The 24073-nt window shown below is 48.5% G+C and overlaps 1 protein-coding gene across 1 annotated transcript; it reads right to left on the bottom strand.

Moving 5' to 3' along the window:
• Positions 1 to 595: 595 nt before the first annotated feature.
• Positions 596 to 1651, bottom strand: LOC124708968 (xyloglucan O-acetyltransferase 2-like). The gene has a single exon (XM_047240607.1). It carries the CDS (start codon positions 1649 to 1651, stop codon positions 596 to 598), a length of 1056 nt encoding a protein of 351 aa, XP_047096563.1.
• Positions 1652 to 24073: the final 22422 nt, after the last annotated feature.

The raw sequence follows: 24073 nt of genomic DNA, 5'->3' as shown, positions 1-24073 counted from the left end.
TAGGCAGACGGAGTTGTTGCAACCTCGGACGGCGCTGTTGCCAGTTGCAGGCGAGGTCTCCGTTGATGTTTTAGAGGATTTGCAACATGTGAATAAAAAAATTGCTACAATTTATTTACGGTTTTGCTACATCTACGTAATATGTTTGCTACATGCTCTCCGACGAAGACTCCGGCGAGCTCAGAATTTTTCTTTTGTTTCATAGACGAACCGTTTTTTGCTACATACCGTTGCTGCCGGGGGTGATTATTTTGCTGCCGGAGACGTTCTTTTGCTACATGCAAACCGTACATAATGTCGATCCGATGGCTGGGGACCCGGGGGCTGGGGAATCAGATCCCCGGGGGACGCCTAGCACTTTCCCCAATATCTGGATTATTTAATTAACTTTGTAATTTGTGATAGTTATCAGTTGCAACATAAATTATAACTGAGATCTTAAAACATCATTAAAAATACGGACTAAATGAAAAATAGTCACACCTACAAAATATAGCCGTATTTTGGCTCGTAAATGGCTGCGCCAGGCATCATGCCGGCCACCACTTGATCACGGCACACGTACCACGTCGTGCCGAGCACCCGCACAATTGAGTCAGCCGCTCGCACGTACCATCTGCATCAGTATGTCGTTGAACGAGTCGACCGGTCCCGGCGCGCACCAGTGCAAGCAGTCGTTCATCACCGTCTCCGGCACGGGGCGTCCGGCGAACGCGTCCTTGGTGATGTAGGCGCCCGGGTGCCCGTCGGGTCGCATGGACGCCATCCTCGTCACGTCTAGCACCTCGAACCGTAGGCCCCGTCGCCGGCTCTGCACCGCCGCCGCTGCCGCCTCCTCTACGACGACCTTCCTCAGCTCGGCCTCAGTGCTCGCCACCTCCGCCTCCCCCTCCTCGAACGGCTTCGCCCGCGAGCACGCGTCGCGGTGGTTCCACGCGTACCTGGCGTCGAAGTGGGACGGCGCGATCGTGGCCACGACGACGAGCTTGTCGCCGCTCGACTTGGCACTGACGTACTCCAGCGTCCTCCGCATCACCTTGCGGTACACGCCGAGGAAGCCGCCGCCGATATCGGTCTCGTTCACGTCCGGACGGGAGAACGCGCCGGCGATCACGCCGTCGTCGTAGTACACGGCCGGGTGGGGGAACCAGTGCCCCGCGGAGATCACCATGACGTCCATGGCGTCCACGTCCGCCGTCCACGGCTCGGTGAGCGCGTCAAGAAACACCGTGTCCTGCGTCATGCCGTAGTCCTCCGACTTGCCCTCCGCGCGCACCAGGAACGGCGACCAGTACGTGGAGATGTTGACGTTGTGCGGCGCCGGGAAGACCCACCGCCAGAACTTGCGCCCGAGCCGCTCCTCGTACCGGTGCGCCGTCTCGGGCCGCGACACTGTGGAGAGGAAGCAGACGAGGGCCTCGGCCTGGTTGCGCGCCGTGGAGTCGCCGACGAATGCGAGGTGCTTGCCACGGAGCGCCCGGAAGAACTCCGCCGGGTCCAGCGCCGAGAGGTTGCAGCCCGCCGGCTGCCACCTCCAGTGCAGGTAACCGTTGTCCGGCTTGCCGTTGGTGACGCACTTCTCCGTGCTCTTCATCTCGCACTTCTCGCTGTCGTACCGCGGGCCAGCAACGCTGGCATCCCACACCCACATCCCGTCGCCGTAGTCGCATTGCACCCAAACTGGCCGCCCCGGGTGAGCAAGAAATGGAGATCGGCTTAGAATCCGATCAAGCCTGTACCATGTGCTTGAAATGTAGCCAAGATTTTACCTTGAGGAGGTTGAAGAGGAGGCGGCGTGCTTGTACCATGTGCTTGAAATGTAGCCAAGAGATTCGTATATGAGATGAAAGATGGAGGGGAGTAGAGGAGGATGTAAATCAGAGGCAATGTGAGCAGAGGACACAGCGTATAAGTCAGGACCTTCTTCCAGAGGGAGCAATGGCTATAACTTGCTGCTGCTTCTTGTGTTTCTCCCATCTGGCTGATCACGTTGCGGCCTTCTTGGTACGAACCAGCCGGGATCTGTAAGAGCTGAATTGCTGATAGAGGATATGCATGAATCCATGTACGGTACAAATAGGTGTTTGAGCACCAAATTGTATAGTAGCAAAACTAAAAGTCAATCCCAATAATTATATAGTTTTGATAATTAGACTAAAAATTAACTTAATTCTTTGTTGACTCTTTGACCATAGAATTGCACCGTAATTCGTGTTAGAATGAGCTGCAACATGAGTTGTAACTGAGATTTTTCTTATTGCAAATGGGGTTGTACTCCTAAAAAACGTGCAACAAAATCTAGTGACTCGTGCAATTAAGAAAATCTCCTAAAAATATTTTTACGAGTAACCGAGAAAACATGGTGTCCGTGCTTCGTGACTAGCTCTAGTTATGAGTTGGAACAAGGGTTGCAACCAAGAAAAAATTCTTCAACCATTGGAGGTAATGGGTTGCAAATGAGATTTAATGACATCATCTAACTAAAAATTATCTTAACCAGGCCACTTAGAATTAGCCATACTCCTTGCAAGAGCACAAAGTAACGATGGCTTTTCTCATAATGATGAGATGATTAAGCATTTGTTTTACGCAAGATTGCTCGCATCACATGGTTTATTATTCACATGTAAAAATCTTTTTTCCACGTTTTTCCTACATTTACTAAAAAGTTGTTTATGTCTGAAAATTTTACGGTTTACCAAAAGATATTAATCTAGAAAAAGATAAATGTTAAGGTATCTTTACTATTAAGGTTGAATAAATAATTTAATTTCAAAGATTTTGGTTTTCCTACCTTCAAAGGGCTGAAGTTTCCTCATACAATCCATTTAAGAATTCGTAAAAAGTATTTTAAATTATATTCTGTATTTACTTGTAGTACTAAATATTTAAGTGAAAGATAATTATTTCAAGGTCTACGGTAATCGATAGCATTCAGTGAATTTAGATGAAATCTCACTAAATTAAATGTGCTTTCCACATCTAGCAAGATGTCATATTACATTGTCGCGCTCTGATTACAGGAATCCGGTCCAACGGAATTAACAAATCGCAGTTCCGTCGATTCCATGTTCTCGCCCGATTCCTCGCGCCGTCTCCAACGGACGTCAACACAAATATAAAAACTTTAAGAATCCAGTGTCGTTTATTCCCCCATCCGCTGGAATCATGTCGACCACGCTCCTCATCACAAATCTAAAAGAAAATGCTCTGCTCCTTACCAACTCCCTTCAATCTTCTCGTCGCGGTGCTGAAGCCGCTGGGCGATGGTGACTCGACACAACAGCGCTCCGCCTTTAGGCCTTGTTTACTTCTAAGGTATTTATGGGGATGGGAGGGGATTATTTCGTATCCCGAAAAATCCCACTAGTCCGTTTACTTCTCCGGTTTTGAACGAAATAATCTCGAGATATCCTTTCCCATCTCCTCCCATCCCCATATTTTTGCTTAAATAAAAAGCTCTCCATCATACTAGTGTATTTTTGGGGAGGGGTATTTGAGGGATTGGGTGAACACCAAATCCCTCCCATCCCCATACCTATTGGGAAGAAAAATACGAGAGAAGTAAACAAGGCCTAGGCCTTGTTTACTTCTCTCGTATTTTTCTTCCCAATAGGTATGGGGATGGGAGGGGATTTGGTGTTCACCCAATCCCCTCAAATACCCCTCCCCAAAAATACACTAGTATGATGGAGAGTTTTTGATTTAGGCAAAAAATGTGGGGATGGGAGGGGATATCTCGGGATTATGTCGTTCAAAACCGGAGAAGTAAACGAACTAGTGGGGATTTTCCGGGATACGAAATAATCCCCTCCCATCCCCAAAAATACCCTAGAAGTAAACAAGGCCTTACGGGTGAACGGAGACGCTACTGTGCTACTCGCAGCTACTACTCGCTGTAAGCCATGCATGGCGATTGGCCCAACAAATAGCAAGTTGTTCTAACAAAGCTAGGCGTCGTGATGGCTAGCTGCTGACCTGGTGTGCACTTCTTGACAAGTCAGAGCAAGGAAACACGCTTAAGCCGTACGCGCCTCCATTATCTTCCTCTCCATTGTTGTCTATGTATTTGTAAGATTGAATATGGTTGCGATCTTAATGACATGTTCGTCTATGTTTTGTTCTTCATCCATGTGTATGTGTGAGTGATTTATTCGGTTCTAGATTGAGGCATGATCTAGTGGGCTAAGTCAAAATATATTTTGATCTAGTATTCATGTACATGGATTATGAAGATGTGTTCACGAGATCCTTTGATCCAGAAGTATACTTTTTTCTTGCGAATGACAACGCGAGAATTATGCATAGTGCTGTTATCACCAGATTTTGGCTAAATCAGGAGGTGGGCCGCGATCAAGATGGGCTTGGAAGATTACATATGGAAGAACTACGAAGCGGCCTTGCACGGAGAATTTGGGCTAGTTAGCCCGTGTATCTTAATATAATAGATTGTGTATCGGTTTAGAAGTTAGAGTTTATCTCGTGCACGGTTTAGTGCACGCCCACATTAGAAAGTCCCTCGGACTATAAATATGTACCTAGGGTTTATGGAATAAACAACAACTCACGTTCAACCCCAAAAACAAACCAATCTCGGCGCATCGCCAACTCCTTCGTCTCGAGGGTTTCTATCAGGTAAGCGACATGCTGCCTAGATCGCATCTTGCGATCTAGGCAGCACAAGCCCCACGTTGTTCCATGCGTTGCTCGTACTGAAGCGCTTTTGATGGCGAGCAACGTAGTTATCATTAGATGTGTTAGGGTTAGCATTGTTCTTCGTTTAAGCATGCTTACGTAGTGCAACCCTTGCATATCTAGCCGTCCTCACGCCTATCTCGGGTGTGGGGGCGGCACCCCGCTTGATCATTATTTAGTAGATCTGATCCGTTACGATTGCTCCTTGTTCTACAAGGATTAGTTTAATATCCGCAATAGTTAGGCCTTACAAAGGGGGAGGATCCGGTGGCACGTAGGGTGGCGTTCGCAAGTCCTAAACGGGATGTTCCTAGGATCAACTTCATGTTGGTTTTTTGGCCTTGTTTAGGATCGGCTTACGAGCACCGTGCGTGGCCGCAAGGCCCAACCTGGAGTAGGATGATCCGATTATGCGGTGAAAACCCTAAATCGTCGTAGATCTCATTAGCTTCATCTTGATCAAGCAGGACCACCAAGTATTCGTGCACCCCGCACGGATCATGGGTGGATCGGCTCTTTGAGCCGATTCACGGGATAACCCGAGAGCCGATCGAGGCTCGTATTTAACGTTTACATGTATGCCCCGCAGGAAACTAAGCGAGGCATCCTCATCACCTTCCTGACCAGGTATAGGTCAGGTGGCACGCCCTTGCACTCCGCAACGCCGCGTGTGACCAGAAGAGCATTGCGGGCCGTCGCTCGGAGGGGTCTCAGCCAGCCGCAGCTCTAGGCTCTTCCCGGCTCTACGGTGTTGACAAGGCCGCTGCCCGCCGGTGGGTTTTGGCAGTCAACACATTCCGGCACGCCCGGTGGGACAATCGTCTACATCAACCACATCGCCATCTACATCTGAGATGGCGGACGGCACGCCAGTCACATGCGACGAGATCAAAGCCATCCTCGAAGCCGCACTCTTCGGCTCTTCCCGCCGAACCCACTCCCATGGCGTCAGGGGGAGGGGTTCCACGCCCGAAGGCGCACTTGACGGGAGAGATCTCTCCACCCCGTCGGAGGAGCGCACCAGGTCTCTGAAGCATGGGGATCTGCCCAAGGAGCTCAGAAGGAAACATGACGGGATCAAGGCAACCCTTGGAACCGAACTCATCGGCTCCGCTGAGAAGACCCGGCCGCACGATATCAGGCTCGGTAGAAACCCACGTCCGGGTCCCGGTGTCGACACGGTGGATCTCAGCCACCCCACAGATCAGCCAAAGTTTTCCTTTGGTGTCAATATGGCAGGATCTGCAAGCCGCCATAACAAAGAGGAAACAGAAAGCAGCCACTCCCGTGGCAAGGATGAAGAGGGAGCCGATCCGTGCGACCAACCCCGAGGTGAGGACAGGCAGTACCTGGCAAGAGAGGGAATAAGAAGCATGCGGCATCAACGCCCACACTCCAAGCACCCTCTCAACAAATACGAGCAACACCACGACCGACGTCGGCGCTACGACGCGGACGATGAAAGGAATTTCCGGTCTGATGCCGAGGGCGGAAGGTACCGCCAACATGGTAGAAGCAACAACGGGTACGATCGTCGCGCCGAAGGGAGGCCAAGGGGGCGAGTGACATGGATAAGCACTGGGACTGCCCGTTCTTCAAACATTGCTGGGACTCAGGGATGAGCCGATTGCCAACAATCGAGGACTGCCCAGAATGCAAACAAAGGAAGAAGGGTGCCGCTAACGTGTCTGTGTTCAGCCGGCTAGGGCCTTTCCCGCATCGGAACAAGCGTGCTGAGTCCCCTCAGATGGAAGATCTCGAGGAGCTAGAGGACGGTGGTGAAGAATACAAATATCATCAGCCCGGATGGTGCCCTGATGGGCTCAGCCGTTCCCGGAAGCAAAGAGTCCAGCGTCTGCGTGGGTTGGAAGAAGCCGAAAGATTATACCGCGCGCGCTAAGGAAAGCACGGCTCTGATCCGGCCGCCAAAATTCTGCGAACCCCGGACGAGGAAGGTCAGCCACAAAGAAAAGAGTGGCGCACCGAACAGAGAAAAGCCGATGATGAAACATCGGCTGGCACAAATATGGTGTTTATCCTCCCTTCGGAGTTCAATGCCCCAGGATTAGACGAGACATCCGTGGCACAACTTGACTGCGGCCCACGGCCGGTTATCTTTGAGAAGCCACGAGACAGGAGCTACGAGGCATCCGAAGGCCCCGTACTTACGAGGGTATATCGATGGGAGGCCCGTAAACGGGATGCTTGGTGGACACCGGAGCGGCAGTTAACATCATGCCGTACTCTATGCTACGTCGGCTGGGACGCTCGAGTTCGGATCTAATCAAGACCAACGTAACGTTGAGCGATTTCAACGGCCAAGCGTCTGAGGCACAAGGAGTTCTGAACGTGGATCTGACCGTAGGAAGAAAAACCATCCCTACGGCGTTCTTTATCGTTGATAGCACGAGCAGTTATGCTTGTTTTGCTGGGAAGAGATTGGATCCACGCCAACTGCTGCATTCCCTCCACGATGCACCAATGCATAATACAGTGGGATGGTGATGAGGTAGAGGTCGTCCAAGCCGACGACTCGGCTGAAGTCTCAACGGCTGGCATGAACGCATGGGAAGCAGCAGGCCAAGAACCCCTCTCAGGCATCAAATTGGACGACTGCGAGCGCATCGATGTGACAAAGGGAAGGGTTAAGCTAGTTTTATCCACTGGCCTGACCATGTAGTTGAAGCCAAGCGATGTGCAAGTCGGCGAGGCTGATCCTTGTGATCGGCCCCAAGGGTCTGTGAAGGAGCATTACAAAACCTTCACTGAGCAAACAACGTGGAGGCCGATTCCAGTAATCGGCCGTGAATATCCTCACCCACCATTCTGCCTGGGTTCAACATGTTATCCAACAGAGCCGATACCATCAATTCTCTTGACAGAATCGGCTCGGGGGCACCTGGTAGATAAAATACGAGGATATGCAACGGAATCATCTCATCTTCTGTTGATGGGTATTGGAATATGGGGGCCGATACACAAGTCGGCCGAAAAAATTCGAAAAATTTCAAGCATAGCCGATGCACAGACATCGACTTAAGAGTAGAGGGCGACTTAAGAGTAGAGGGCGTCAGAAATGCGAAGACGTTCTCACCGGAAGTTGCTTCAGCCTGCCAAAGACGATGAGCTGATCTGGTCAGCAAGGCGCAAGGCTTCGACTGAAGAAGCTCGGGGGAGGGCGGCTCGCCCTGGAATTCCCTCACTTTAAAGAGCCGATTTTGTTGAATCGGTTGATACGGCGTGGCGAGTTGGAAACCAAGGATGATCGACGCGATCAGCTCGCTGCTATTCTCACCCGACTAAGGCTCGGGGGGCAGCTCACCTTGAAGGTTATCTGCTCCGGGGAGCCGATTTCGTTGGAATCGGCTAAATTCTGCACCACAAGTTACCTAAAGAATGGTGCTTATGTTGCGAAATTATCATAGCCTGTTGGATCGGCTGTATGGACCCTCGACGGAGGGGAGGTGATCGGCTGGTGGCCTTGCAGGATAGCTCTCTTGGACAAGGTTGAGCATCCATTCTTTATCCTCGCCTTGGCTGAGGCTCGGGGGGCAGCTCGCCCTCGAGGTCTAACCAACTCTGTCGAAATGGGCTCACTCCTCGTGACGGCTCGTTCAAGAAAAGGTGATTGTTGTAGAAGGAAGCTGCCAGAGCTGAGCGAGCAGAGTTCGGAGAGGATAATTTAAAAGGGGACCTGACATTATTTCAGGAGTTTTGCCGCTAAGTTCAACATGCCATCTTGAGAGATCTGCGGATTTGCGCGATTAGGGCGTGGCCTTGTTTGGCAAGAAGTTTGGGTCTGGATGGATCTATCTTGAAATCTATCGTGAGAGGCCGATGCGATGCCATCGGCTTGTTGGGCATTGTCCGGCTTTGGAAATCGGCGAGAATCGAAGGAAAGACAATCGGCTAAAATATCATAAAGGGGATCGGCAAAATCAAGTGGGGGAATTTCTTCATCGATAAGCCAGATTTCTTACATAGAAGAGCTGATTGCTCTCAAAAGGAAATACCAGGGGGATACATTTCCCCGTCTGCTACTGCTAGCCCTATGCTAAGACCCTATCTAGGGGCCGCTGCTGCCCTCGTCGTCGTCGTCGTCGTCGTCGCCACTGCCGGCGCTGCTCCCTGCCGGCTCGTCATCGCTGCTCCAGCGGCCGCCGATAGGACCCTCGTCGTCCTCATCCTCTTCGTCAGCGTCGTCGTCACTGTCGACGTCGCTGAAGTTCCCGGGCCGGAGGTGGCGGCGTTTGGCCGGCGGCTCGTCGGAGGAGCTGTCTTCATCCTCCTCCTCCTCTCCCTCCTCCTTCACCTCCTCGGAGGTGGTGAAGTCCGCCCGGAGAGGCGGTCGTCTTCGCTCTCCTCCACCGCTTCCTCGTCGGCAAGGAAGCGGAGGTCGCTCTCCCCGTCGGTTTGGGATTTGTCATCCTCGGACCAGACGTAGGAGTCATGGTCCTCTTTGTCCCACTTTGTCGGGGCAAGGATGTCGTACGCCGCTTGCGTACCCCACGAGGGCGTCGACTCTCGGATGGGAGAGGACACGTGGGAAAGATCCGACGAAGAAGAAGAGGAAGAGGAAGAGGACATGGTTGCAGGGGAGGGTTTTTTGGAGTGCTACTGCGGAAGGGGTGAAGAAGAGAACTGTTCGTTACGGCTAAATAAAAGGAGGTGGGGTTTTTAATTTCCGAGCAGTTCTCGAGGACATGGTGCCAAAACTGTCAAATCGTGCAGAGAAGTTGGGAAGGCAAGTCGTCATAATGAGGCATGCTGCGACAGTTCCGCTCTGCCGTGACACGACCCCTCTGAGGAAAAAAACAGAGTGGTTTTGAAATTATCATTACCAAAACCAGGGGGGCATGTGTTATCACCAGATTTTGGCTAAATCAGGAGGTGGGCCGCGATCAAGATGGGCTTGGAAGATTACATATGGAAGAACTACGAAGCGGCCTTGCACGGAGAATTTGGGCTAGTTAGCCCGTGTATCTTAATATAATAGATTGTGTATCGGTTTAGAAGTTAGAGTTTATCTCGTGCACGGTTTAGTGCACGCCCACATTAGAAAGTCCCCTGGACTATAAATATGTACCTAGGGTTTATGGAATAAACAACAACTCACGTTCAACCCCAAAAACAAACCAATCTCGGCGCATCGCCAACTCCTTCGTCTCGAGGGTTTCTATCGGGTAAGCGACATGCTGCCTAGATCGCATCTTGCGATCTAGGCAGCACAAGCCCCACGTTGTTCCATGCGTTGCTCGTACTCGAAGCGCTTTTGATGGCGAGCAACGTAGTTATCATTAGATGTGTTAGGGTTAGCATTGTTCTTCGTTTAAGCATGCTTACGTAGTGCAACCCTTGCATATCTAGCCGTCCTCACGCCTATCTCAGGTGTGGGGGCGGCACCCCGCTTGATCATTATTTAGTAGATCTGATCCGTTACGATTGCTCCTTGTTCTACAAGGATTAGTTTAATATCCGCAATAGTTAGGCCTTACAAAGGGGGAGGATCCGGTGGCACGTAGGGTGGCGTTCGCAAGTCCTAAACGGGATGTTCCTAGGATCAACTTCATGTTGGTTTTTTGGCCTTGTTTAGGATCGGCTTACGAGCACCGTGCGTGGCCGCAAGGCCCAACCTGGAGTAGGATGATCCGATTATGCGGTGAAAACCCTAAATCGTCGTAGATCTCATTAGCTTCATCTTGATCAAGCAGGACCACCAAGTATTCGTGCACCCCGCACGGATCATGGGTGGATCGGCTCTTTGAGCCGATTCACAGGATAACTTGAGAGCCGATCGAGGCTCGTATTTAACGTTTACATGTATGCCCTGCAGAAACTAAGCGAGGCATCCTCATCACCTTCCCGACCGGGTATAGGTCAGGTGGCACGCCCTTGCACTTCGCAACGCCGCGTGTGACCAGAAGAGCATTGCGGGCCGTCGCTCGGAGGGGTCTCAGCCAGCCGCAGCTCTAGGCTCTTCCCGGCTCTACGGTGTTGACAAGGCCGCTGCCCGCCGGTGGGTTTTGGCAGTCAACAAGTGCAAATACAGCGATAGCTCGAAAAAAAAACAATAATTTTTTTCGTGTATTACGGAAGTAATATGTAGATCTGGCAATTTACAAAAGTAGCGCGCCCCCGCTTTGACCTCACGCGGTAGGAACTTACTATTGAAACTGCGGCATCCTTGAGCGGTTCCAGGTGCGGGACCTCCGAGCCTGTCGGCCGATAGGCATGCAGCGAGCAACCGCTCCACCTGGCCGCGATAGCTTCCTTTCTCGCCAGAGTGGCACGGTACATCTCCACTCGCCCTCCCCATACGGTGTCCAACATAGCCCATATAGGGACCGTATGGGGGCGCTAGCGCAAAATTAGAAATGAGGGCATGGCCGGCGCCCAGTCGTGCACCCCAAATGACGGCCCCAATATAGTTTCATATATATTTTAAATTTAAACATTATATAAACTGTGATAATTTATTACAACTTAAATAAATGTTGGAGAAAATTCAACAAGTTCAACATAACACACAAATAATTCAACTAGTCGCTGCCTTTGAGAGTCCATAAATGCTCCACCAGATCATCTTGCAGTTGGTGATAAGTGTTGGAGTCTCGGACTTCTTGACGTCTGGTGAGAAAAGCAGCAAATGCGGGAGGCACTTTGTGATCAACATTTGCAAGAGGATCCATCCGTTCATATGGTTCAGTATCAAACACTGGAAATTCCCTCCCGCTCTCGATGATCATGTTGTGCAGTATGATACAACATGTCATGAACTTACACATCTTCTCCTTGGACCATGTAAGAGCAGGGTATCAGACAATGGCAAAGCGAGCTTGCAGCATACAAAATGTCATCTCCACATCCTTTCTGGCAGCCTCCTGCATTTGAGCAGACCATGCTTTCTTCCCTCCGGGTATAGGGTTCGAGATTGTCTTCACAAATGTTGACCATCTTGGACAGATGCCATCTGCAAGATAGTAGCCCTTGTCATACTGGTGGCCATTGATCTCAAATTGCACCGGAGGGGCATTGCCTTCGACAAGCTTCTGGAACACATCGGAGCACTACAACACATTGATATCATTATGTGATCCTGCCATGCCGAAGAACGCATGCCAAATCCACAGGTCCTGGTCAACCACTGCCCCAAGTACCACACTGCATGCACCCTTGTGTCCCTTATACATGCCCTGGTGTGCAAATAGACAGTTCTTCCATGCACCCTTGTGTATTACCTGCAATTTCATAGGTAAGCATCTGAAGAGCCACTATGCATTTCTGAATAGTCGAGAAACCAAGCTCACCGACGGTGTCTCTCTTCAACTTAAAGTAGTCGATCTCCCTCAAATTCTCGACTATCTTCAGAAAGAGTTTCCTACTTATCGGGAAATGACGGTGGAATACGGTGTCGTTGTGCAATGGATCGTTGACGAAGTAGTCGGCGTAGAGCATGCAGTAGCCTTCCATCCTCTGCCTAGGATTGCTCTTGCGGCGACCCGACGCGGAGCCACCAACGACTGGCTTGTCCTCCTCGGCGATCATGGCAAAGAGGGAGACGAGGATCGCCAGATGCTCGTCGTCTCCAGCGGTGTCCCTGGTCGCAGTCGCGACAACGAGCTCCTCGTCCATGAGCGCGGCCATGACATCCTCGTCGTCCGAGTCCATCTCCGTGGCAAATGGCCGAACACCTCACGTGCAGGGTGGGAGCGCGGTGGAGACGGAGGTAGCGGCGGTGGCGGGAGCTGGTGAACGGCGATGGTGGGAAGGGCCGGCGAGGTGGCGGTTGTTTGCGGCGGAGCGTACGCGGCGGCAGAGTGGGTACTACCGGCAGCAATGGTCCGTCGCGACGAGGGGTGGTTGCGGTGGCGACAATGGTCGCGGGGCGAGAAGGGGGAAAATGCCTGGGTTTTTGGCTCTGGTCACCGACAGGGCTGGCCCGTAGCATTTTCTCGCCCCGCCGGCGCCCCCGTTAGCTCCCCGTAGATTGGGTTCGACCTGAGGCCGCCGGGTGAAGTGTTGAAAAAAATAAATTTGGAGACCACGGCTGGATGCATGTTTCCGCGCTGGCGCCCTGTAACATCCCAAAATTTTAATAAAGAAAGAAAAGGAGTTTCCAATATTCAAAAATGAGAACCAACAAAAACTTTTGTTAACACATGTGCTATGCATAATACCCATGTTTAATTCTTGTGCTTTTGCCATGATGATTGTGTGTGTACCTAGCAATGATGCTAAAACCCTAACATATGAACCAATGATCAATAATAGAGAAAGAGAAAGAAATAGAGAAAAAAATCCAAATTTCAACACATGCATATGCTTATGGACATTTTGCAAAACTTTGATCTAGGCCAACTTGGCTTGTGCCATTGCTTGTAGAATGTTACTAAACACTTAATAACACTTTTTGAATCAAAGAAACTCAAATCAAATCAAATTTGAAATCAAATTGAGCTCACATGAGATAATGGTCAAATCTGCCCTTTTTAACATGACACCTACTTTGAGCCTCTGTATTAAGAGATTCCTAAACTAAACCACCTCAAATCTTTGCACCTCATCCAAGACCACATCAAGGTGAACAACTTTGGTAAAGCACACTCATGCAAATTCTTGCTAAATTTCAAATTATGAGCAAGCAAAGTAGCAACATTGAAACAAAAACAAGATCATACACATTTTGAATTTTTGCAAATCAACTCAACTTTGCACAACACCACCACCATTGTGTGCCAAATATTATATGAATCAATTCCACCAAAATTCATTTCAAAATTTGAAACTTTCTCTCTTTCGGCCATTTCATCGAGCACTTGGTGTGCAAAACTTTGCAAACTCCATACATCCTTTTACCCCCTGGTTTCTTGACTAAACCACCCATGACCAAGCCTCCCCTCACTCCCTCTGTCATCTCTGGACATGAGCACCCACTTGTACCCATGGTCAAAGTGGAGAAAAAGACCAAACTTGGCCATGCCATGAGCTCATGCCCACCCCCATCCATCTCTCTCTCCACACGTCGCCAGCTCGCAGCACCATGTCTGGGAGGTCCCCCTCACTCCCCTGCGTCTGCTCGTCCACCCCCTTGACTGAGAGGAGGCCAGCACGAGCCAGCAACAGACGCGCCCATAACCACCAGTGACGCCAGGACGCGCATGGCTGCGACGCACGGGCGTGCCAGAGCGCTGCGTCGCCCCGTCAGCTCCGACCGCGCCTCGCCATCAGCGTCCGCGCAGCGAGTCACCATGACACCAGCAACGCTGTAGACACCCTCTCTCCCTTCCCCGAGCCGCGTCACCGTCGTCCGCCACGGGCATGGCCTTAGACGTCAATCTCCCCGTCGCTTCCGACCGCCGTTTACTGTGCCGCCAAGCGGGTGACGACCACCAAGACGTTAGGAACAGAACCACGTCCATACCTTGCCCCTTCGCCGCTCCAAACCGCCGTCGCCATGCTCGACCTAGCCGCGCGCCTCAGACCCCGACGCCGCTATAAAAGGAGGCTCCCCGCGCCTAAGTTCTGCAAGCCATTCGCCTCCCCTCTCCTTCCTGACCCTCCTCCAGCAACGCTGCGTCCCAATTCCCTCTGTAGACCCCCAATCGATCGCCGGAGCCCCGCAGTACTGCCGCAAGATCGCCGGAGATAGGAGCCGCCCCCGGAGCTGCCGCTGGTACCCAGAGGACCGCCGTCGTCGACAACACCGCCGTACCTCGTCGCCAAGCCTCGCCGGACCCCGGTTAGCTCCCCGACCCCCTACCCTCGCCGCCAGTGAGTTTGCTTCTCGCCGGAGAAGACGACGCTTGTGCGCCGTTAGATCTCCCTCTAATCCTGCGGCTCGGAATCGAACTTACCGTTTCGGGCGTTATGACCCACTGACGTGTGGACCCCGCTGTCAGGCGGCCTGCTCGCGCTGGACGCGAAATGGGCCGGCCCATTTTCCTTTTCTCTCGCTGGCCCGTTATTTTTCCCGCGCTGGCCCAGCAATTCAAATGCAATTATTTCGATTTAATTCAAATTCCTCACTGATGTCATGTTCAAAATTAAATAGAATCAAATCTGCTAAACCAAATTTGATGAATTTTATATATTTGGAAAGCTTATGAAATTCTCTAAATAACTACACTAAACTCACCTCTAGATTCAATGTAGAATTAATGTAGTACAAATAACAAGGCAGGGCCTTTTCAAACTTCAAACATTTATTAAAAATCAACCAAAAATGATTTTGAGTTGATTCCAACTCTCAAAAATCACAATTCATATTTTCTATCTGAATACGTAAAAATATGACATAGTTACTTCATAGGATCATGGCCTAGATTAAATAATGGCCCTATGGCTAATTCTAGTCCATTTAAATTATCCAAAACTATTTATTAAATCATATGAGAGGTATTTCCTCATTTAAATCTTCTCTCAAGTAACTCAACATGAGGTAGTGACCATGGTCTATATCATATCATATTGAATTATTTGGTGATATTAAATTATAATTATGTTAGTGTTAAATTGTATGAGGTGTGATACCTCATTTAAATCATTTTCCCAAATGATGATTATGAAGTGTTGACCTTGGTCAACATGGGTTCATACATTATTATTTGAGGAACTTAAATCTTAACAAGATTCAATGAGAGGAAATTATTTCTCAAAGAACTAAAGAGAAGCCCTAATTAATATTTGTAATGAGAGGAAATTATTTTTCTTAAGAAGAAAACAAAGTCAACCAACATGATAGCAATGTTGTGATGATAGATTAGCTTGTGTGAACCTTGTGTGTGCTTAGTTTAGCTCTTAAGCTTTTATTGGTGATTGTTACCTCGTATCCGTTTTTAGACGCTAGTACCGAGGAGTACCAGGAGGAGGAGGAGGTCTACTTCCAAGGAGAAGAAGACCACTTTGATGAGTACACCAACCAAGGCAAGCTAATATTCTTGCAAAGTGCAAAGCTCTATCAGAGCAAGGCACACTCACCTATTACTTTATGTTTCATGATCAAATCCCAAGTTTTAACCTTACAAGCTTTTACTTTGATTATTAAAACTTATTTTTATAGTTAACTTTGGTCTAAATATAGTACTACAAGAGTATCAAATTTAGCCTAGAGAGCTACAAGATAGTTAGCACCCCTCATGACTAGTGCTAGTGTGAACAAGTAAAATTGACTACTCTAGATGGGAACATGTGAAATGAAATGACTTTGAAAGATTTTGATGGTGAATGTGACTTGAATGGCATGATGAATTTGATAAAAACTGATGATTGGGTTCGGATGCGATACCATTCCAATTATTTAGTACCCCCACAATACCTGATTATGGGTAGGGTTTAACTGGAAGTTTATGCATCTTAGTATGGGTTCCCTCTAAACAAGCGTCATAGGGGTTATGCCGAGGCTGCCTCCGTTGAAAGTGAAATGATGTGAAATGACGTGAAATGAGGTGAATGTCCGGCCCAAGCCCTGTGCAGTTCCTAGGCTGACGGTTTGTCTTCACTGGGAGGCCAAGTTCATGGGGAGAGGTGCCTATACTAGGATATGTAAGTGAACGGTTATGGTTGATGATCCGCGTACTGAGTTATGATTATTCAGGGTTATCCCTGACGGATGTAATCAAAAGTTGTGGCACAAGTGTACAACCTGTGCAGAGTGTAAACCTATTCGAATAGCCGTGTCCACGGTTACGGACGATTGGAAAGGCCATACTGTTCCGTTGTCAGATGTTTTCTTAAAAAGGAATGATGAATTGAATGGTGAACTTGACTTGAATCACAACTGAGTTGTGGAAATGACACTAATGTTCCCACTTGAGTTAGTTAGCAAATAAAGAGTCTTTTACTAAATGCTTATGAACTAAAATTGGCTTTATGCAAATAAACCTAGAGCTTAGCACCCCTTGACTAAAATTGATAAGTACTTACATTAGTATTAGTTTTCGAGTACTTTAAAAGTACTCACGGCTGTATCCCTGGCTATTCAAATGGCCAGACTATGAAGAGGAGCAGCAGTATGAAGATGACGGCCATCAGGACGTCTACAACAACTAGGAGTTCTTCTGACGTCAAGCGTTGTCCTGTGGATTAGATAGTCCACTACTACTACGCTTCCGCTATGTATTGTGTTCGTTGATCATTAGATCAACTATTTGTGTAATATCGGATCATGTGATCTACTTTTGTAAGACGATTATGGTTTGTAATGAATGATGACTTATGATATCAATTGTTATGTCTCGCAACAACAATCTTCCTGGGATTGCGATGTATGGCATAATAGGCATCTTGACTTAAAAATCCGGGTGTTGACACGCCCTCAAAAGTCAAAACAGCTATTGGGACCCTTTGGGGAAGTCGGGTGGAAATACTCTAGGCCTTACCGCGTGGGCCTGGCGTGGTAAGCGCCATCACTGCGTCAGCCGCTTGCTCCTTCTTTCCTCTATATATCTTCCTTCCTTCTCTCTGGTTTGAACCAGCTCACCCGAAAAGAGCTAAAAGCTCTGATTTTTGCTGCCCAAATCAGGCACTCAAACTAGAAAATAAACCTACAGATTTCTTGTAGGGCTAGGCGGAAGTGTGAGGATGCCTTGATCTGTTGATGGGGTGGGTGGTGGAGGTGTTTTGGAGGAGCTTATGTGGAGCAATGGTAGCCAACAATGGTGGTGGAGATTGGAGGTTGCTGAGTGGGCTGCGTCGGTGGTAGCGGGCTCCGGTTGAAGCAAGGCAGCGGGGCTTCGCACCCATCAAGGGTATACGTTAATCTCTCACTGATTCATGGTTAGCGTAATGAGACGTGTGCATTAGTGTGTTAGTATATCGTAGGTATGAGGTAGGTTTTCGATTGGGATGGGTGTGTAGTATTAGGTTAATTTTTTTAGTATTTGTTTAGCACGATGTAGTCTGTTATTTGACGTGTAGGATTCTATTAGTTTAGTATTTGATGGTATTAATATTTTTTTAAAGTCAGGTGACATGTTTGAGCTAGTCAATTTTGTTGTTTATTACGGACATGGTATTGTCCGTGCAAATGAGATGGTGGTCGATCTTAGTGAGTTTGCATGCCTAGAGTTGCAATTGCCAACCCATAAAAAGTTAGCATTACTGATTTGAAGTTCTGGATGATAGCAAATGTTTGTGAGTATCCAGTCGGTGTGGAGCAAATCACCATCGAATATTGTTTGGGTGTTGAAGCCGATAGAGCGAAACTCTTAATGGATGAGCTGGTCGGAGGCCTAAGTAATCTCTTAGCCATCCTATCAAATAAGTGGAGGATTCATTAAATTGTGAAACGTTGCCCTGCCATAATGTGATATATTTCCAATGCCAATGAAAAGTAACTCATCCAATGGTATCTTGTCCGGAAAGAGGAGGACTTAATGATTATTATTTGTTCGTCGGAACCAGAAGTAAAAATTGTTGTGCACGGATCCTGTAAAAATATCTTTTGAGGAATGGTCTAGACCCGACCATTTCTCAGAACACTAGCTAAGGGCCCCTGATACTACCACTTGGATCTGGAACCTACGTGCAGATGCTGACGATTTCGACAGTCATACCGGTGATTTGGAGGAAATCTCTCGAAAAGTCTTTAGTGCTCATTTCGCGCAACTCTCTATTATCTTTCTTTGGTTGAGTGGTATGTACTTTCATGGTGCCTGTTTTTCCAATTATGAAACATGGCTAAGTGATCCTACTTACATTGGATCCAGTGCTCAGGTAGTTTGACCAGGGCAAGAAATATTAAATGTTGATGTAGGCGGTGGTTACCGAGAAATCCAAATAAATTCAGCTTTGGCGAGCATCTGGAATAACTAGTGTCGTCAGGTGACTCGGTGTTTTCCCCGAGTTTTTCCTGGTGGGCTGTTGTTTCTGTATTTTAGGACACAAGGCCCTGACAATATGTTTTTTCTTCCATTGTTGGTATGCGTAGGCGTTGAGTATGGCTTCAGGTCAGGTTTTATGAGATATTCTTGATAAATCTTTATAATGAAGAAAATTTAAATAAATATTGTATATTTTCGATGCAGAGCTCGGAGTTTCATTCTCTATTTCGGAAAAATAATACCGTGGCAATTTACATATCCAGTCAGGCGCTAGCAAGACACGCCCGCGCGTAATTAGAATCCAAGGTTGCGTTTCTGTATTTTGTGTAAAGCAAAAAAAAAAAAACGATACGAACACCTAAAATTTACCGAAAGACCGTGTTGGCATTCTTGTCCGACACCCAGCTTTTCATCTCTCGCATCAATTCGGTCTGCGTCCACAGGGGCCCCTCGGCGAACTGGCACCACAGCTCGTCCATGACGGAAGCGTTGCATAGCAAGAACTTAGCCAGCTTCCTCTGCGCCCTGCCTCCCTGGTAATGCACTAGGTTTATCTCCCTTACCCGGTTCGCCAAGCAAGGGATCCTGGCACCGCCGGTCGGTGCGTCGAGGACACTGTACCGGTTGTACCTGAGACGGTGCGCGTCGAGGAGCTCTTCCTCCTTGCAATTGTAGCGGCCGTGTGGGAGCGGCCCATCCTTGTCGGCGTCAGTCCTAGTCCCCGTCTCGAAAACGAACGAGAGCACCTCCAAGTTTGGGGCGTGCTGGAGAATCCTGCTTGTCACCCCGACGATGTCGGCTGCATCGTCATCAGTCGGCAGGTGCCCCCAAAGCTCGAGGTGTTGGAGGTTCCGGAACGTCGGGAGCCTTGTGACGGCATCGTCGCCGATGCTGGGGCAAAGACGCTCGGACCTCAGGCGCAGATGCTTCGCAGACGCGAATTGGTAGAGGAAAGCCGTGAGCCTGGAGAGCTCCTCCGGCGCCGAAACCTCACCCCTGCAGATGTCGACGGTGCACGACGTGAGCGACGGCATGGTGAGGAACCAGCCCTTGGCGCCGAACATGGTCAGGAACGTGGCCTCGGGCACGGCGCCGCGGTACTCGAAGGCGCGGAGCTCTGACACGTCGATGACGACGCTGGCCAGGTTGTGGCAGCATCGCAGGACGAGCCTGCGCAGGCGCGGCGCGTCCGGGAAGGAGAGCGCGGTTACCGTGCCGCAGGACTCGAGCGTGAGGTCGGCGAGGCGTGGGCAGGCGGAGATGAGCCTCCCCACGTCCTCTTCGCCGTCAGGGACGCGGCTGAGGAGGAGCTCCACGAGGGAAGGAAGGCTGATGGCGGACGGCGGAGAGAGCCTGCATGGCCCGATGCGGAGCGTTCGCAGCGCTGAGCTGGAGAAGAGACCCCTCGGGACGGTGTACAGAAAAAAACTTTCCATGTGCACTTGTAGTGAGGAATCTGGAACAACCCTCCCGTGTTTGGATGAGGCGGTGTCATCGTCACCGCCATCGTCATGGGCGCGGCGGCAGTAGATGGGCAGGCACCTGAGGCGGAGATCAAGCTCGAGCGCCGACCCTGCCTGCTTCAGGGCGTAGGAGATCCACTGGTCCACGGTGACGGAGTCACGGTACTTGTAGTCGTGCAAGGCGACGCGGAGCGCGCGCAGCGGCGGCGTGGCTGCCGGGCTGCGGTGACGGGCGACGATGGCGGCGGTGATCGTGGCCCCGAAGCGCGACGGCAGGTGGAGATCCTTGGGCAAGCTGTCGTCGTGGCTGTAGCGGTGGCGGTCGTCGTCGTAGGTGGGGACGGAGCCCTCCGGCTCCTCGATAGAGACTGTGTGGACGCCGGCGAAGGCGTCGCGCCACCGGGACGAGAGCGCGGCGGCGCGCGCCGCCTGCTTGGACGGGAGGAAGGAGAGGACGTGGCCGAGCACGGCGTCGTCGAGCTTGCTGATGCGGTCCTCGAGAACCGGCTTGGCGGCGTGACCGATCTCCATCGTACGCCGGCTGGACTCGCTCCCTGGAGATGTCGAGGTGAAAAGACGAACGGCCTACGTCGGCCTCGTTTAGATTGCTAACTATGTGGTACCGACCTGGGTTTACCTATGCGTGTCGATCTCAAATTCTCAACGAACAAGTTAGGAAGGCCTCCGCCTGATCGATCGCTCTGCAATGTCACGAACAACACTAAAATTCGATTTCGACGTGCAAGCATTAGGCAGGCGAGGTAGATTTGAAATTCGTACGAGCACTTATTTTTCACATGGCAGAAAACACCCTAATTGGACGGTCCTTTCTTTTTCATGGAGCATAGCTGGTGTTTCTTATTTCTTTCAATATAAAAATTGTACGCCGGGTAGTAGTCAGTGAAATTAGGGACAATCAGTAGTCAATGATTGAAAATGCTTTGTTTTCCATGGATGTGAATAGGGCTCCTGGTCCGGACAATATCTCCATTAAATTTTTCCAGCATTGTTGGCACGTAGTAAAACCTGAAATTATGTATACATGTTTCATTGCTTTTACCATGGGAAGTTGGATGTAAGGCGTTTGAACTATGGGATTATTACTTAACTGCCTAAAGTTGAGGGTGCTGATAGGATTACCCAATATATAGACCTATTTGCATGTTGCCCTGTATCTATAAGCTAATAACAAAAACTTTGACAATTCGGCTGGAACCTTTTGCTAATAAGCTCTTTAGTACCCAGCAGAATGCTTTTATTAAAAAAAGGAATATCATGGATGAGGTGCTCTTGTTACATGAGTTAATTAATTATACTCATGTGAAAAAGCAATGTGAGGTTGTTGTTAAGTTGGATTTTGAAAAGGCTTACGACAAAGTAAACTGAGATTTTATTTTGGAGTGCCATAAAATTAGAGGGTTCAATGATCTTTGGTGTTCTTGGGTAAAACAATCTCTGTTTGATGGGACAGTCAGTGTGAAATTGAACAATGAGATGGGACCCTATTTTCAAAGTGCGAAAGGTGTTCACCAAGGTGATCCGATGTCTCCTACGTTGTTTAATTTAGTTGCCGAATCCCTTACAAAAATGGTTCTAAAATCTCAATCCAATGACATGTCAGTTGGTCTTGCTACGGATTTGATCCCTCATGGAGTGGCTATTCTTCAATACGCGGATGATACTGTGTTATGTATCTCACATTGCTTCGAGTTGATGTCGGGGCTTAAGATCAATTATATGAAAAGTGAAGTTTTCTTAGTCGGTGGGGATAATGATAGTGCCAATTTTTATCTAACATGTTTGGTTGTCAAGTAGGAAAGGTTCCTTTGAAATATTTGGGCGTCCATGTCTCCTCTGGAGTTCTAAAGAATTCTGATTGGGATTTCATTGATGCCAAATTAATCAAGAAACTTGATTCTTGGATTGGTATCTCAACTTCATCTAGTGGTAAGAAGATTCTTATTGATACTTGATTATCCACAGTCCTTTATTATCCTATGTCCATGTTCCTTCCATTATTATCCTATGTCCATGTTCCTTCTCAAGAAATCTTTCCTTGAAAAAGTTGATAAGTATAGGAAAAGATTTTTTTGGCAAAAAAAAGGAAAGATAAGAAGAGCTATTATATGGTTAAGTGGTCAAAATTTTGTAGATCGAAAAATAAAGCAGGGCTTGGTATTAAAGATTTAAGGAGACAAAATATAAGTTTATTAGTGAAGTGGTGGTGGAAGTTAGAAACCCAAAATGGGTTATGGCAGGAAATTGTCAAGGCTCGTTATCTTGGAAATACAACTATTGCTACTGTGCTTCCTCGGTTTTCGGATTCACCTTTTTAGAAATCTTTTTTACAAGTTAAGGATGTGTACTTTGGTAGGAGAAAAGTAAAACATAACAAGGGTGACGTTGTGAGGTTTTGGAAAGATCCTAAGAACCCTGGACCTATCCTAGTTGAGCAATACCCTGAGCTTTTTAACATTTGCCAAATGCAAGAGTGCACTATCAAAAACTTTGTGGACGTAGATAAGTTGATGAGAGGAGAAGGCTTAATACACATTTGATAGAACAATGGGCTGGGATTCTTACGAGATTTGACAATGTATGCTTGAATAATGATTCGGATAATGTTTTTTTGGGGTTAACTGCAAACAAAATCTTCTCCAGTAAGTCAGTATATGAATTTTCGGAAAGTAATCTTTCTTGTTCTGACAATAAGATGATTTGGAAAGCTAATACCTCTGAAGATACAGATTTTATGTGGCAAACTTTTTGAAATGCTATTCCTACAAGAGACAATATGAGACGTCGTAAATGGCTTGGTAATCCTGTGTGTTCTTTCTGCAGGCAAATTGAGACTCTGAACCATTTATTTTTCACATGTCCTATTGCTCATGTTGTTTGGGGGGGGGTGATGGGTAACCTCTTTGGTACCAATACATGTCCAAATTCTCTAAGGCAGGCAATATTTTGGTTTTATGCCTTTTTACCTGAAGGATCGGAAATGTATATGGTGGGAATTGCTGCTGTTTGTTGGGCGATTTGAACAATTCGTAACAAAGTTACGTTTGACGGGTATACTCTCAAATCCCCTATCGAGGTTGTGTTTACCATGTGTTCTTGTCTTCTATACTGGGCAGTTTGCAAGCAAATGACGACAAGGAGAAGGTGGTGGCAGGGACTAGAAAGCGGATGAAGCTTGTTGCTGATGTTGCTAGGAGGATAAAGGTGGATGATGTACAAGATCCGGCCATGATCGACGATTAAAGGGAAGTTTCGTGGGTGTTAGCTCTGTACAAGAGTCTTGAGTGATACTTGGTGGTGGCAGGTTTTTGCCCCGTAGGGGTGTTTCGAGATTCAAACATTCTTGCCACTGCCCAGCTCGCGTTCCCTTTTTTTTTGTCATGTCTTAGTTGGTTGACGGTTGTTTGGTCTTTGTACTATGTATGTATTTCCTCAAAACGCTTCTTAGTTTTGCCCTCTTCCCTCTAGTTCAGCCCACATAGACTGTTTACATTGAGTCAAGGCCTTTAACCGTTGCTCTGCTAGCAAACTTATATTACAGGTGGGACCATCGAACATGGAGATGGACCATGAGACGCACACCATCGCATCTAAATCTAAAGGCTAGATGAATTCACTTAAATGTGGCAATGGACAATGAATTGTTAATTACAGCAAAAGAGTTACGATTATAGTATTCTTAGTTCTGGAAGAACGAAACTGCATTTTTACTACTCACATAGTTCATTTTAGCAATTAATAGATAGTACTGTTTCACCCTAATTCTTCTACTGTTTGGATGGCATTGTCGCACCTTTGTTGTCGTCATCCTCGTCCTGCTCGTCTTCGTGCTCCTTGTGCTCGTCTTCGTCGTCATTAGCCTCCTAATCGAAGTCGGCAAAGAGCGGCTCCTCCGCCACCAGCTTGGCCTTCGCCGCTTCCGCCTTCCGCGCCTCTCTCCACTCTTCCACCGCCTCCAAAGCCTCCAACTCTGCACACCGGGCCTCTTCATTGGCCTTGCCATTCTCGTGGGCCTCGACGTTGTCATTGACTTAAACGGCATTGTTGTCGTGAGCCACAACATTATTGTCGGTGGGG

This window comes from Lolium rigidum, chromosome 1 (assembly GCF_022539505.1).
Source record: "Lolium rigidum isolate FL_2022 chromosome 1, APGP_CSIRO_Lrig_0.1, whole genome shotgun sequence".
In the NCBI taxonomy this organism is placed as follows: domain Eukaryota; kingdom Viridiplantae; phylum Streptophyta; class Magnoliopsida; order Poales; family Poaceae; genus Lolium; species Lolium rigidum.
This window is presented reverse-complemented; position numbering and strand designations above follow the sequence as displayed.